Source organism: Harpia harpyja, chromosome 13 (assembly GCF_026419915.1).
Source record: "Harpia harpyja isolate bHarHar1 chromosome 13, bHarHar1 primary haplotype, whole genome shotgun sequence".
NCBI lineage: Eukaryota > Metazoa > Chordata > Aves > Accipitriformes > Accipitridae > Harpia > Harpia harpyja.
In genome coordinates this window covers 29271522-29283798 of record NC_068952.1, presented here as the reverse complement: position 1 = coordinate 29283798, position 12277 = coordinate 29271522, and the positions used below count along the sequence as shown (strand labels likewise).

At 38.2% G+C, this 12277-nt stretch overlaps 1 protein-coding gene across 4 annotated transcripts in view; it reads right to left on the bottom strand.

Moving 5' to 3' along the window:
- SMYD3 (SET and MYND domain containing 3) overlaps positions 1–12277 on the bottom strand; it is a 446033-nt gene that overhangs the window by 75793 nt on the left and 357963 nt on the right. For all 4 annotated transcript variants that reach the window (XM_052805601.1, XM_052805602.1, XM_052805604.1 and 1 more), the window contains 3 exons: positions 11580–11647; positions 8975–9077; positions 259–369 (listed from right to left, as the gene is read on the bottom strand). In XM_052805601.1, coding sequence (XP_052661561.1) covers positions 259–369; positions 8975–9077; positions 11580–11647 — 282 coding nt within the window. The remainder of the gene's footprint in view (positions 1–258; positions 370–8974; positions 9078–11579; positions 11648–12277) is intronic.

Below are 12277 nucleotides of genomic sequence, written 5' to 3'. Positions count from 1 at the left end.
GTGGTTCCTAGCTTTGTGAACAATGCATGTTTTAGCAAGAAATTCTTCTTATCATGTTGTCAACATTTCCTGCTTTTCTTTCCTTCACAGTTGTCTTTCATAGCAACATAAACAGCACTGAGGGCAGAGGTCATTTTCTTCTCTATTCTGGCCATTCAATTAGTAGCAAAAGATAAGTATTACATAAAGGAAGGGAAGCTGCTGACAGGCCTTGGAAAATTCTGTTTCATTGGCAAGGAATTTCTTCACTCAACCTACCTTTTCTTGATTCTGGCAGAGAAGACAGTCACATTCAAAGCAATACTGGCGCATCAGTTGCTTTTGGCGTTCACTGGTGGTCATCAGTGATTCAATATAGCTGATGGTGAGCTGTGTGCAGTACATAGAAAACCAGAGTTGGTATATTTTACAAAAATTCCATATTCGGTGTATGTATAGCTAAGGTAACATTTTTTGGATACAACATTTTTTCCAGTATAAAATAAAATTTTTATCTTAACAGATGATTTCCTAGAAGAAATCGACTACTTTTATAATGGGTGAAAAAAAAGGCCAAAAATAATTTCCATGGAAGAACACTTTTTTCACATTTCCAGATCAATATTGTTTGAAATTATTAATCCCCCCCAAATTATCACTATTTCAGCTTTTCATCCTAATTTGGAAGAAAAAAGAAAAAAAGAGAAAGGAGAGAGGCGGAAAAAGGAGAGAGGGGGAAAGGGGATGGGGTGGGGAGAAGCTCAGTATCTGAATTCCCCATGTATGAAACCTTATTTTCTGTCTAGCTCCAAAGCTTAAGTGTGTATTTAGCACCGGTGTTATACAACATCCAACTATCTCCAAAAATTACATCGCAGGGAAGCCACTACTTTCTTGAAAATATATGTTTGAGCCTGAGGAAAGCTCCTTTTATGTCATACCCATCTTCAGTATGTCTGTGATGTTTCCTTTGTGACCAAGGAAGCACAAAAGCATTGCAGGCAAAGTTGTTGAAACTATTGACAAAAAAATTTATTAAAATGATAAAAGAAAATGTTTACATTTGTTCCATTTTCAAGTCCTCATGTTGTACAGAGTGAATTCCAATGAACTACGGAGAATTCTGTAGTTTGTTCACTTTGATGGCTGCCAGAAGGAATTTTACAGGGCTAACCATTTGTAGAGTTCTTCAAATGTTTAAAGTGCTGCACAGGCACAAACTAATGATAAGGGAAAGAATATAACAAAACAACAGCCCAGCTCAGACCAGCATTCAGTCATACATGCTATTGAGTGATTACACTATACACCCAACACACTTTGAAACACTCCAGAGAGGTCAAAGCTAAAAAAATCAGGTCACATTATTTCATCCTGAGCCTAGACACTTCAACTAATTGGAAGAATTTTCACATGCTTCTCAGTTAAATCATGAGAGTCCACTCAAAGAAATTACAGGAAAACCTGACCAATTTGTAGTAATGACTATGAAATCCATTGTCAGAACCTGCATTTTGCAAATTAGTGAGCATTCTAATTAAACAAGCAATTAACAAGCAACTAAAACAATGCCTGCATTTTTTTCATTTATTATTACAGTTTGATTACATATTGAAGGAGGATTGTATTAAAAGAAGAATACTGAGATGGCAAAGTCAAGCATTTCAAATGATCACAGGCAGAAAGCCTGCAGAAAAAATAAATATGGTCTCATAATTGAAGACTTATAGTATAATTAATGAAAGGGACAAATTAAAATTCCACAGATAATCAAAAGTTAGAAAGTGTGAGAACTTTGTTAGGTTTTGCATTCTATGTAATGTTATGTCCCAGCCTGTGCATGTCTGAGCTGAGAGAGGATTAGTTTCACCACTGTTGGCTTACAGCAGAACAGTCTGTGCTAATCATTTACGCAGGAGCTGCAGGCTTCCCTCTGAGCTTTCTGCAGTGAATGGATGGAAATTGTTTTGCCTATTTCTTTTCCACTCTTTTCTCCCAAGCTTGGTCTCCTCTCCCCCCATTCTCTCCAATCTGTGCCTCTTCTCATTCTCTCTCTCCTCTGACCCTGGATATGAGTATCATTTTCCAGTCTTATTCTCCACACCTGGTTGCCTAAACCTGGTTTCCAGCCCTCAGTTCTAGCTCCTGACATAGCCATTCTTGGTACAATGGGCCGATTTCATCATCCTGCCAGTCCCAGATCTGCCCTTCTGCCTCCCCTCCATGCCTCATCTTACACCTTTTCCCCATATTTGGTCACCAACACTCTTGCTCTCCCAAGTTATCAGTCCTTGTTGCCCTCCTCTGGTTTCTCAATTATCTTCAGTGACCCCACCAACTTTGTACTTGTTTCTTTCCGCAGCTGGTCGTACTCTGCATCCTCCCTGGTGTGGTAAGAAAGATCTGTCTCCCTTCCTTCCCACAAAGCAGTTTCCAGTCAAGCTGTAGTCCAAACCTCATCCTTCAGCCATTCCAAGCCCAATTTCCTTCTCCTATCACAAGCCTCTGATCTTCATGTCTCCTTGCAACTTGCAAGTGTTTCTGTTAAAATCATTCTGCACACTGGCTTGTTCCCTGTCTCTTGTCTTCTGCATAAACATCACTGGTTCTGACCCATGTCCTACTGGGCTTTAGGTTCAGGTGGCATCCGGCAGTAAAAGAGATTTAATTAAGTTCAGGCACAGTGGAAGACAGTAGGAATCTTCTGGGGAAAGTCATTCATGTGAGATCAGTCTATTCTTTGCCAAAATATTTAAAACAATGGTTTAAACCCTATCATTACTGTTGAACCCTTTATTAGGCAGGGTTCAGTTCTAATACTGCAAAACAAACACAGCCAACATCAAACATGCTTTACCTATCTTCAGCCTACAGGCTTCATCCCTTTCTCTCTTTTCATTTTTGGCTTTTTCTTTTCTTTTCTTTTTTTTTTTTTTCATTCATGTCGCAGAAACCTTGGAAGTAGGAACAAGTTTGAAACCAGTAATTTCTTTTTCAGAGGTTACCAAACAGTTGTGTATATGAACAGTCACGTAACCTGCTCTGGATTAGAGCATATCACTGGGCAGAAGGAGGAAGACAAGAGGCTTTGTCACGTTGATACCTCCTTTTAGCACTTTAACCACTTAGGGTTTCTGTTGCTGTCAGAGGCCCAAGTCCAAATTCCCAGTCCTGCCAGCAGAAATCTGTAAGTGAAAAAATGTTTGTAGCTGGCAGACTGAGTGGGAAAATGTAATTAGAATATTTAGAAACATGACCAACCTAACGGTGACTAAGTCTATAGTAATCATTTAATTGTTTAAACATAAAACCCCTGCATTCAAGTCTCTCTCCTACACTTGTTTTAATTTTGGATCCTTCATTAGATGCAAGGCTCATTTAACTTGTACATATTTAGGATATATGTCCATTTATCAAAGGTTGTCTTAATGGTATTTGCATGTGGGATGTATGGTATTAATTAAAACATTATTTCAGCTGACCAAAGCTTGCCTCTTTATTGCATCGCTTATAAAGAATACAGTAAATCTTTTCACCCTGAACTGGAGAATATATATTAAACAACATTTATGAAGGCAGGGAATTATTTAACAGCCATGAGACTTATTGACTCTCAAGACTTTCTCCTTAGAAATGCAGCACTGTCTGAGCCTGCTTCTTGCTCTGACACAGAAATTCTTTAACCATGGGTATGGTGGTTAGTTTCTCATGTTCCTCATCTGCCAAATGAGGTGGACACAATTTTCCAGTACTGCCATGCTGCAGTGGACTTAATTTATGGTTTTTTGTAACAGACTATAAGCTACAAAATTTCTAGACAGATGATTTTGTAGAAATTTAAAATAAATTATTTTAATGCAAACAGCAGGGAAAAAAAGTGAGTCATCTTGGTTTTGCAATCATGGGTCTCAGGGTCTTAGGGAAGGTTGTGTACAAAAATCTGTTCCTGAGACAGAATTATGTAAGTGGCGAGCAGTCTGTGCTCTCTCTGTTTTGGCATATATGATCAAAATGCCTTCTAACTCAAGGAAAAATTGGTTTTAAAAAATGTAATATGACAAAATGTAATGTGCCAAACACACAGATATAAAACTTCTCATAGAATTATAACAACAGAAATATTACATATCTTGGTTGAAATCTATCATGAAGATAGATTTAAATGCTGGTCATCTGAAATTATAATTTGTACTTAGTATAAATTTTAAAAATTAGTTGCTCTGTAAGAATATGGTCTGCTAAGTGACTTTCTGCAGAAAGATACAAATTTGCTTTAACTGAACTCTAAAGATGATGAGAAGCCATGCACCCATTTTGGAGCAGAACTGGACCTCAGCTAATACATCCTGTCTCTCAGCAGGACTAATTGATTTGAGCTATGCACTGAACTAACCATAGCTATACAAATTCTGATTGGAGAATAGGCAAAATGAGCTCACGTCTGCCTGCAAAACACCAGGTAGACACAGTAATTAACAAAAAGTCAACTGAAATTATAGCACACATCTTGATGCTCTTTAAAGTGGTTACTTAAGGGTAGGGAAATGATGAAGACCTCTTCAGAGCAGGCTGCTTGTCTTTTTGAGAAAGTAAATGAGCTGATAGGCTACCTTATTACTAAAGGAGCTGTGATGATCTATAAGTGCATAATCCTTCCCCTTATCTTACCTGCCTTTGCAATACTTAAATTTCATTTTTGCAAAGAAGAAAGTGCAAGAAAAGGAAATCTTTGTATACTGCCAAAGTAACATCACCTAGAGTTACAAAAGCTGTGACAGTCAGCACTATAACTAACATTATCTTGAGGAGCAAAAAGGTGTTATAATTAGTTTTGAGCTGCTGGAAGCAAGTTTCAGAAAGTCCTGTAGTCTTTTAAGTAGGGACAGACAGAATGAAATCCCCACAAAAACCTACTCTTTCTTTCTTCCTGCTATTAGACTTAATTATGCTCAAAAACCTGGTAGAGTCGAGTCTACAGAGAGTTAGGAGACCCTTTCTAGCCACCTTGCCCCCCAGTCTATGCATGGAGGTCAACAGTTGCTCCCAAGCCTCGTCCTCCTTTCACTTCTTTTGTCCTCTCCCCTACTCCCTATCTGTTTCATTCCCTTTATGCCAGTTGCAGGACAGAAAACAAATTTAGTGGTGATCATTACCAGCTGGTCAAGCACTAGAATTTGGGGTATTAGCATAGACCCATACCACCTTATATGAATTATAACAGAGTCAGAGCAAGGATGGGGAAGAAAAAAAGAAAGGCTACCAAGCTTGAAGAAAGTTTCCTACCAGAGCCAAATTTTCGCTTTAAAAATTCTACATTTAATGAGGATTATATATGTCATTTAAACAGACAAATAAGTTATATAATGATAGAAATGAAAGCTGTTATTCTGAACATCAACTAAAACATTCACTGGCAAAAGCCAATGGGAAAGTAGTGTGTTTTTATTCAAAATGGTAACTTTCTGCCCTCAAAGAGCATGCAATTCCATAGAACCACATTAGTATGAAATCCAAATAATATACTTGAAGATAAATCTGAAATTTTGGTTTCTGAAGCAAAATTTAAGGACCAGACACTTCTCCATCTTACCAAGTCTCAGTATTTTATGATGATTCCTGCAATACACTTTGCTTTCTTAAAGCTTCAACTTGGGAAGCCAAGTAATTATACATGAATCCATTCTTTCAATGCCTACAAAAAAGTAACACTCATGCTTCATGATTTCTCAGTGCTTCAGGACTGGCAAAACCGTCTTTGCCACAAAAAAAAGGCCTAGATGGCTAGAATTTTTGCATATGATTTTAGTAGTGATTAGTTTTCCAAATATACAGCACCATCAAATTTAGCACTTTCATTCTATAAGGATTCAGGCAAACATTTTCTGGCTCAGGAGTCCTAATTTTCTACTGCCTAAGATACATTTTGGCCTTAGGATTTGAACAAATGTCAAAGTCCAAATCAAAATTCAATTAAAACCTGCCTAGATACAAGACTAAAACTGAACTGAAACAACGTCCATCAGGACATAAAAACTTTTTGAGATTCTCATAATCTTGCATGCTTTTTATCACTGACTTGGTATTTACTGTGTATAGCATGAGCACTCTGAAGTGTTGTGGGGGCATAAATGTTATTCCTGAATAAATCTGCATCACACTGCAGCAGCTACATCCAATGTAATAATATCTCTTCTCCTGGTTTACAACCAAAATCAGGTCTACTAGTGCCTCCCTCTTTATGTAATTGTGAGACGACCATAATGGCCAGTCACCTCAACTCCCTGTGTCTCTGTTTTCCCTGTGATTATAGGTGGTCAACAACTCCTTAACATGAGTAAATTGTTGTAGCATCCTCCGATAGAAAGCACTACAAATGTGCAAAAATATTTTTACTTCTCACTGGCCTAGTGAACACATCATATTGCAGTGGTTGATACTTTCCTGGGAAGGGTCCGGAAGCCCTATCAAGTTTGCTCCTGTATGGATAGTAAAGCCATAGTCCTCTTCTACTAATCTAAGCTTGACTTGCTACTTAGCTTCTCATTTCTAATAAATCTTAGTGCTTATTTACTTTCTATTAATTATTACATAGGGGATCTCATTCTGCCTAAATCTAGTGTAAGTTTGAACAGGATAAGGCAAATTTTCTACTGCTTATAATTTAAATTTTCTTGTTGTCGCATGACTTGAAACAATTTTCATCTTACCACCTCAGAGCACTCAATTTATTCAGGAAACCCAATCAGATTCCTCCCTAACGTGTATTTTCTCTCCCATTAGCTCAGATCATGACCTCAGTAATATAAGTTAAAACTCAGCTCATAACAGGTAATGTAGTTTCACGTACGTAGGTGTGTAAATTCAACACAAGGCTATTAAGAAAACTGAGCTCACCCTGCTGTAGGCAAGCAGTAAGGCAGTGTGGAAAGAAGTTGTACCAAAGCTGCCATGCAGAACACAAAATGAAAACCGGTTGCAGTTGTGTAAGAGGAAAAGTAATTGGGTGTTGAAAATAATATTAAATTGCTGACTTGTACATACCCTCATAAAAATTTTCTTTTCCTTCCTCTTCCCATAACAGATCTAAAGTAATATTCACTTTGTATCTTTACTTTCTCACTTATGCCCATTTCCTTCCTTAGACACATCCGTATTCAAAGCAGCATGTACCTTAGACCGAGACTTTTATTTCCAGGTAAGTCAAGAAGGCACCTGTGCTTTAACACAGTGTGTATATATATGTGAGTGTATCTCTCTCTCTCTCTCTCTCTCAAATCTTACATGTTTCAAATCTTACATGTTTCTTAAGGCAAGTTTTCCTTTCAGTACCAAAACCACAAGCAATAGTTGCAACAAAGACACAAGAGCTCTTTGGAAAATTCTGACTTTATTTTACTGCCTCATTGGAGGCAAAGTTTTTTAGAAAATATAACGTGCCCACATAAAGTGCAGTCATTTTAAAGCCTGTATTCACACAACTGCCAAAGTCACTGCAAAAAAACTGGTCCTAGCTGCCCTGCTTTATAACTTACTTATATTTATTTTCTGATTGCCTTACAAATGACTTGTAACTTAGACCATATCTGTTTCACCACTGATTTTAACCTAGAGACTTCTGTGGGTTACAGACCACTAACACTAAGTCTAAAATTTGGGTCATAGCTTCACAGCTCTAGCGCAGTCTGCATGGCGGTCATACTTGCAAGGGAATTCTACTTCACTTCACTCTCCAGAACCACCCAGGGCCTCTCCCACTCTGAAAAGCTGCTTGTTACAAAGAATTGCTTTATGAAATTTACCTAGAAAAAAATATATCCATGTACATAAAAATAAGGTAGCTTCAGAATTTAGAACTCTAATAATTAACCCAAATGCATCCTGGGAAGACATTAAAATCTACTGTATTTTTAAATAAACAACCCATCTTGGTGAATTGGAAAGCCAAGAGAAAAGCTATGGTATATGGATAAAATGGAAGAAAGGTGTCTATAATTTGGCTTGAACAAGAATGCCAGACTGAAAGATGTCTACACTTAATAGCTCCAGAAAAGTATATTGCATCCTAAAAGATTTCTCTTGGCAAAAAGCTAAGTATGCAAAAGCATTTCTGTTGCTTCTCCACAATATTTTGCCTAAAAAAATATTTTACTATTTACTTATTTTGATGGCCTACTATCTTAGAGAAAGGATACATTAAAAAAGAAAACACTTCATAGGGAGGAAAAGAGATACTTCTAAACTAGAATACGTATGCCCTTGATCTTCCCTGAGTTTGAAGCACAGGCATTTACATTAGGTCATGATTTTGAAAAGACCAACAGCTAGGACTGCATAGGTCATTGATGCCTGTAAAGTTACATATATACACACATCTTTGCAGGCCTTACTAAGCCAATTCAATATTGCATTGCTGCAAAAGACATTTACTTTGAAATGCTTACCTAGCCACAAATGATTATTTTCAAAGTAATACAAATGCTATTGTAAAAACAAAGCTGAGAGTACCTTAGAACAAATCAAAAATCTCTTGAAAGGGATATTTTGAAGTCTTTTCTAGTGAAATGGACAAGAAAGCAAAACTTGTCTTGCTACTTTCACTGTCAATGAAAGTTTCACTACAACAGTCTGGTTGCAGCCTGACAAATGCTTATTGTTGCAATGACTTAGTGAACACTGCATTCCACCCAGAAATATTGTAAGTGTTTCCATCAGGGTAAAGACGTTCAAATACAAACAAAATGAAGTGCCTAGAGGAGGAAAGGAGGAACAAGAATTTATAAAGACTGTTAGTGATTTATGAGAAGTAATGATTATGGGGCCCAGGCAGTGTGAAGAGATGATTCTATTTATCATTTCCCCCCTGATAGCTACGTGCTAGAAAGTGGCATCAATATATCATCAAAATATTAAGCTGGTGGCCCTGCAGTCTGGAATTTATTTAGGGAGATGTCATTGTTGCAGGTGTCTGTGATGGAAGGGAGGACAAGTTAATTACCTCTTCACCAATCTGGATCTCTCGGACAGAGCGAAGTAAAAGCTGGTATCCTTCAAAAACGATCACGCAGTTTGGGTCACAGCTGTGGTTCAGTAAAGACATGCTGTGAGGGGTGGTAGAGGGAGAGAAAGAGAGAGAAAGGACTTTACAGTGAAGCCTCCACTGCCATTCCCCTTTAATCATTAAGTAGCTAACATGATTACATCTGAAGTATCAAGCAATTAAGTAACGAAACAAATAAAATCCCTGGTAAATCAACTGCTCTTGGTTAGGGGAGGAAAATTAATGCTTAGAAGATTTATATTCATTGGTAATACGAGCCACGCCTGGATCTCTTCATGTGTTTCTGCCTTCTGTGTACTCAGGGCGGGAGGGAGGCAATGGCCTCCCAGTGACTCTCCGAGAGGCCTGACTCAGGGGAGAGGGCAGAGCAGGCAAGCGGGGAACAAGGCAACCTGGACAGTTCAGAGCAAAAGGTTAGTACCTTGGGACTGTGTTTTATTTCTGCTGCTTCTGCTCAGTTTCAGGACACTAACCTTATCGGTTACCCTGACTGTCAGTGGAACCGCAGGTCAGAGGGACCAGCAATCAACCTGTATTTCATATCAGGCAGAAAATGGAGTATAGTATGTCCCAAACCCAAAATACTCGGTGTATACAGTTGAAAGAAGAGATACAGCCATTGTCTCTGTTTTACACATATTTTGATTCAGCCTCTCTTCTTGTGGCATGTGACAGCTGAAGCAGCACAGCTCATTGGGGAGCTGCTGCCACCCCCAAGCCACACACACACTGGTGGATCTCCTGACACAGATGTGCCCTTCCCTCTTTTTTTGAGGGAGATTGTCAAGAACAACATCAGCAACATCTGCTATATACTTTTGAGTCCCATGTTTCATTAGCTGAGAAACAGCTGACTTTGTCAGGCCAACATCAGTCCCACAGCAGACACAGGGCTGATGGTTTTTCCCTGTGGGAATGACTCATTGAAAGAACAATCTGGCATCATCAGGCTGGAAGAAGAATTTTTGGCTTACCCAGCTCCTGGTTGCCTTTATTTGCTTTCCTTGTCTGCCTGATTCATCAACTCAAAATCCCAACCGTTTTTGGCAAAACGGAGGATGTTGCCAAGGGTCAGAGCCCTGCGCCAAACCATGTTTATTCAGTTCTTGATCTTTTAAGGAGCTATCAACAGAAGCCTGACTCTTTTGATATCCCTTCTGGCCTAATAAAATATCCGTGGTTAATCTCAACCTGAACCCAGTAACATACACTGGGAGGGAGTATCCATTTCACTTATTGTGACATCACTGGGTATACTCCCAAAGCTGTTGGCAAGGTGATGCAGAGAAGGACCATAGGATTTTATCTATTTTAAAATATACTGGGATGCTGAAGCTATCAAGCCATGCAACAATATACAATGTCTTAATGAGACTAACCAAAGCACTCTTAATTAGATTTCATCTCATGGAAAAGTTAGTGGGTTTGATGACAGTTTCATCTGGAAGCATATGAATTCATCTGGAAGGGCATTTGCCTAGGATTTGGGAACCACAGATTTAAGTTCACAATTTTCCCGACTCACAATGATTTGCTACAGCAAAACTCAAACTGCTCTGAACTGACTTGGGAAAGAGTCTCTTGCATCCTTTGGCAGTGCATTATCATGAACATAGACAACCATCTTCTTTGCAGTCAGGGGCTTTTTTCAACCAAAAGAAAACATTTCGCTAATAATAATGCTCCAAAATAATATCCCATTTTTCCCAAGTGTGTGAAAAGATTTGTTTCCATTCCACTATGAAATCAGATGAATGTTCTGTACTTTTCATAACACTAATTCCCACGTCCTCCTAACCACCTTTCCCTTATCTTTACCACAAGGCAAGCCTCAAGATATTAAGTGTCCTTAGTCAAATCTTACACGTGACATTAGTAGAAAAAGAAACAACAGTGACAGGCCCACTGAGGTATTGACAACATAGTTCGACCGTGCATTAACAAAAAATTGAGATGGTAAAATATAATTTTAAACTATACATACTAATTTTCCACATAAATAACTACAGGTAACTAATTCTATGAAGGCAAAACATTCCCTGGTATGTACTTCTCACCCAATAGAAATAAGAAATAATAATAAGAAATTCAAATATTAACATCCGTCTCTCAAGGGGCTTTTCACCTTACTGGTTTCTTAGTTATGGTAATTTACTAATTAAATGTGTTCAAACTTTTTAATTGCCAGTTCAGAAGGCTCTCGGATGCAAAATATCTGTATTGTAAAGCAATGCTGAACAGGTTTCCTTTTACTGGTCCCAGTCACACATTTTTGATGTCAGTATTTATTCTTAGAAAATACTACCACCTCCATTAAAATAAAACATAAAGACCTATCTTATTTAAACTGTTTTAACTCTGTAATCAGGACTATTAAGAATGTTTTCAACTTGATCATATTTTTTATTCTCCTTTAATTTATTTGCATTTCCCAGATTCTCATTTAGAAACTGCTGCTTTGATTGCCCTTACAACTACCTAGGAAAAAAGGAAAAAAAACTAACATAGATTTTGCCTGTGAATGAAACAGTGTCCACAGTACCTGGGATACAGGCCAACACCAACATCCTGCATCTCTCCATTACTGATGGTGAAACAGTTACAGGTCACCTGTAAAAACAAGGGAAAAAATCCAGGATTACCAGAATCATTTGGAAACCCCATACTCAAGTGAAAAAAAACTTTCAAAATAAAATGAAGGGGCAATTGGTAATTGGATGGGAAACATTCAAGCCCAACACTGGTGCTCTTTCATTTTAGAGCAATCACATCTGGGACACACTCTCCTGTAAAACTGCAGTCAATTAAAAGCAGAAATATTAGTATCCTGGAAAAATGTGGGGTTAAACACATGCAGAGGCCCTACTTTCCTGTCCAGAGGGGAAAAAAAAAAAAGCCACCCTACACAGAGCCTGAGAAGCTCAGCCCAGAGACAACATAGCAGATGACAGTGACTGCTGATGAAAAGAGTGGCTGTTTCCATGCAGGGACTTTGCTGATGCCAGGCTGTCACAGCACCTTTTAATGAGTAGCAGTGGAGCCCAAAGAATATATATAGGACAGTTCTGAAGTAAATAGCAGCCTTGACTGTGGCAACCTGATATGGGCATAAATAAATACAAAGACTGTGCAACAGCATATCTTTCATGTTATGGGTATTTTGGTTTGCATGTAAAAGATCCCACAAAAAAAATGTTCAAATTGTCATTCAAGAGAAATATAACCTTCCATTTAATCTCA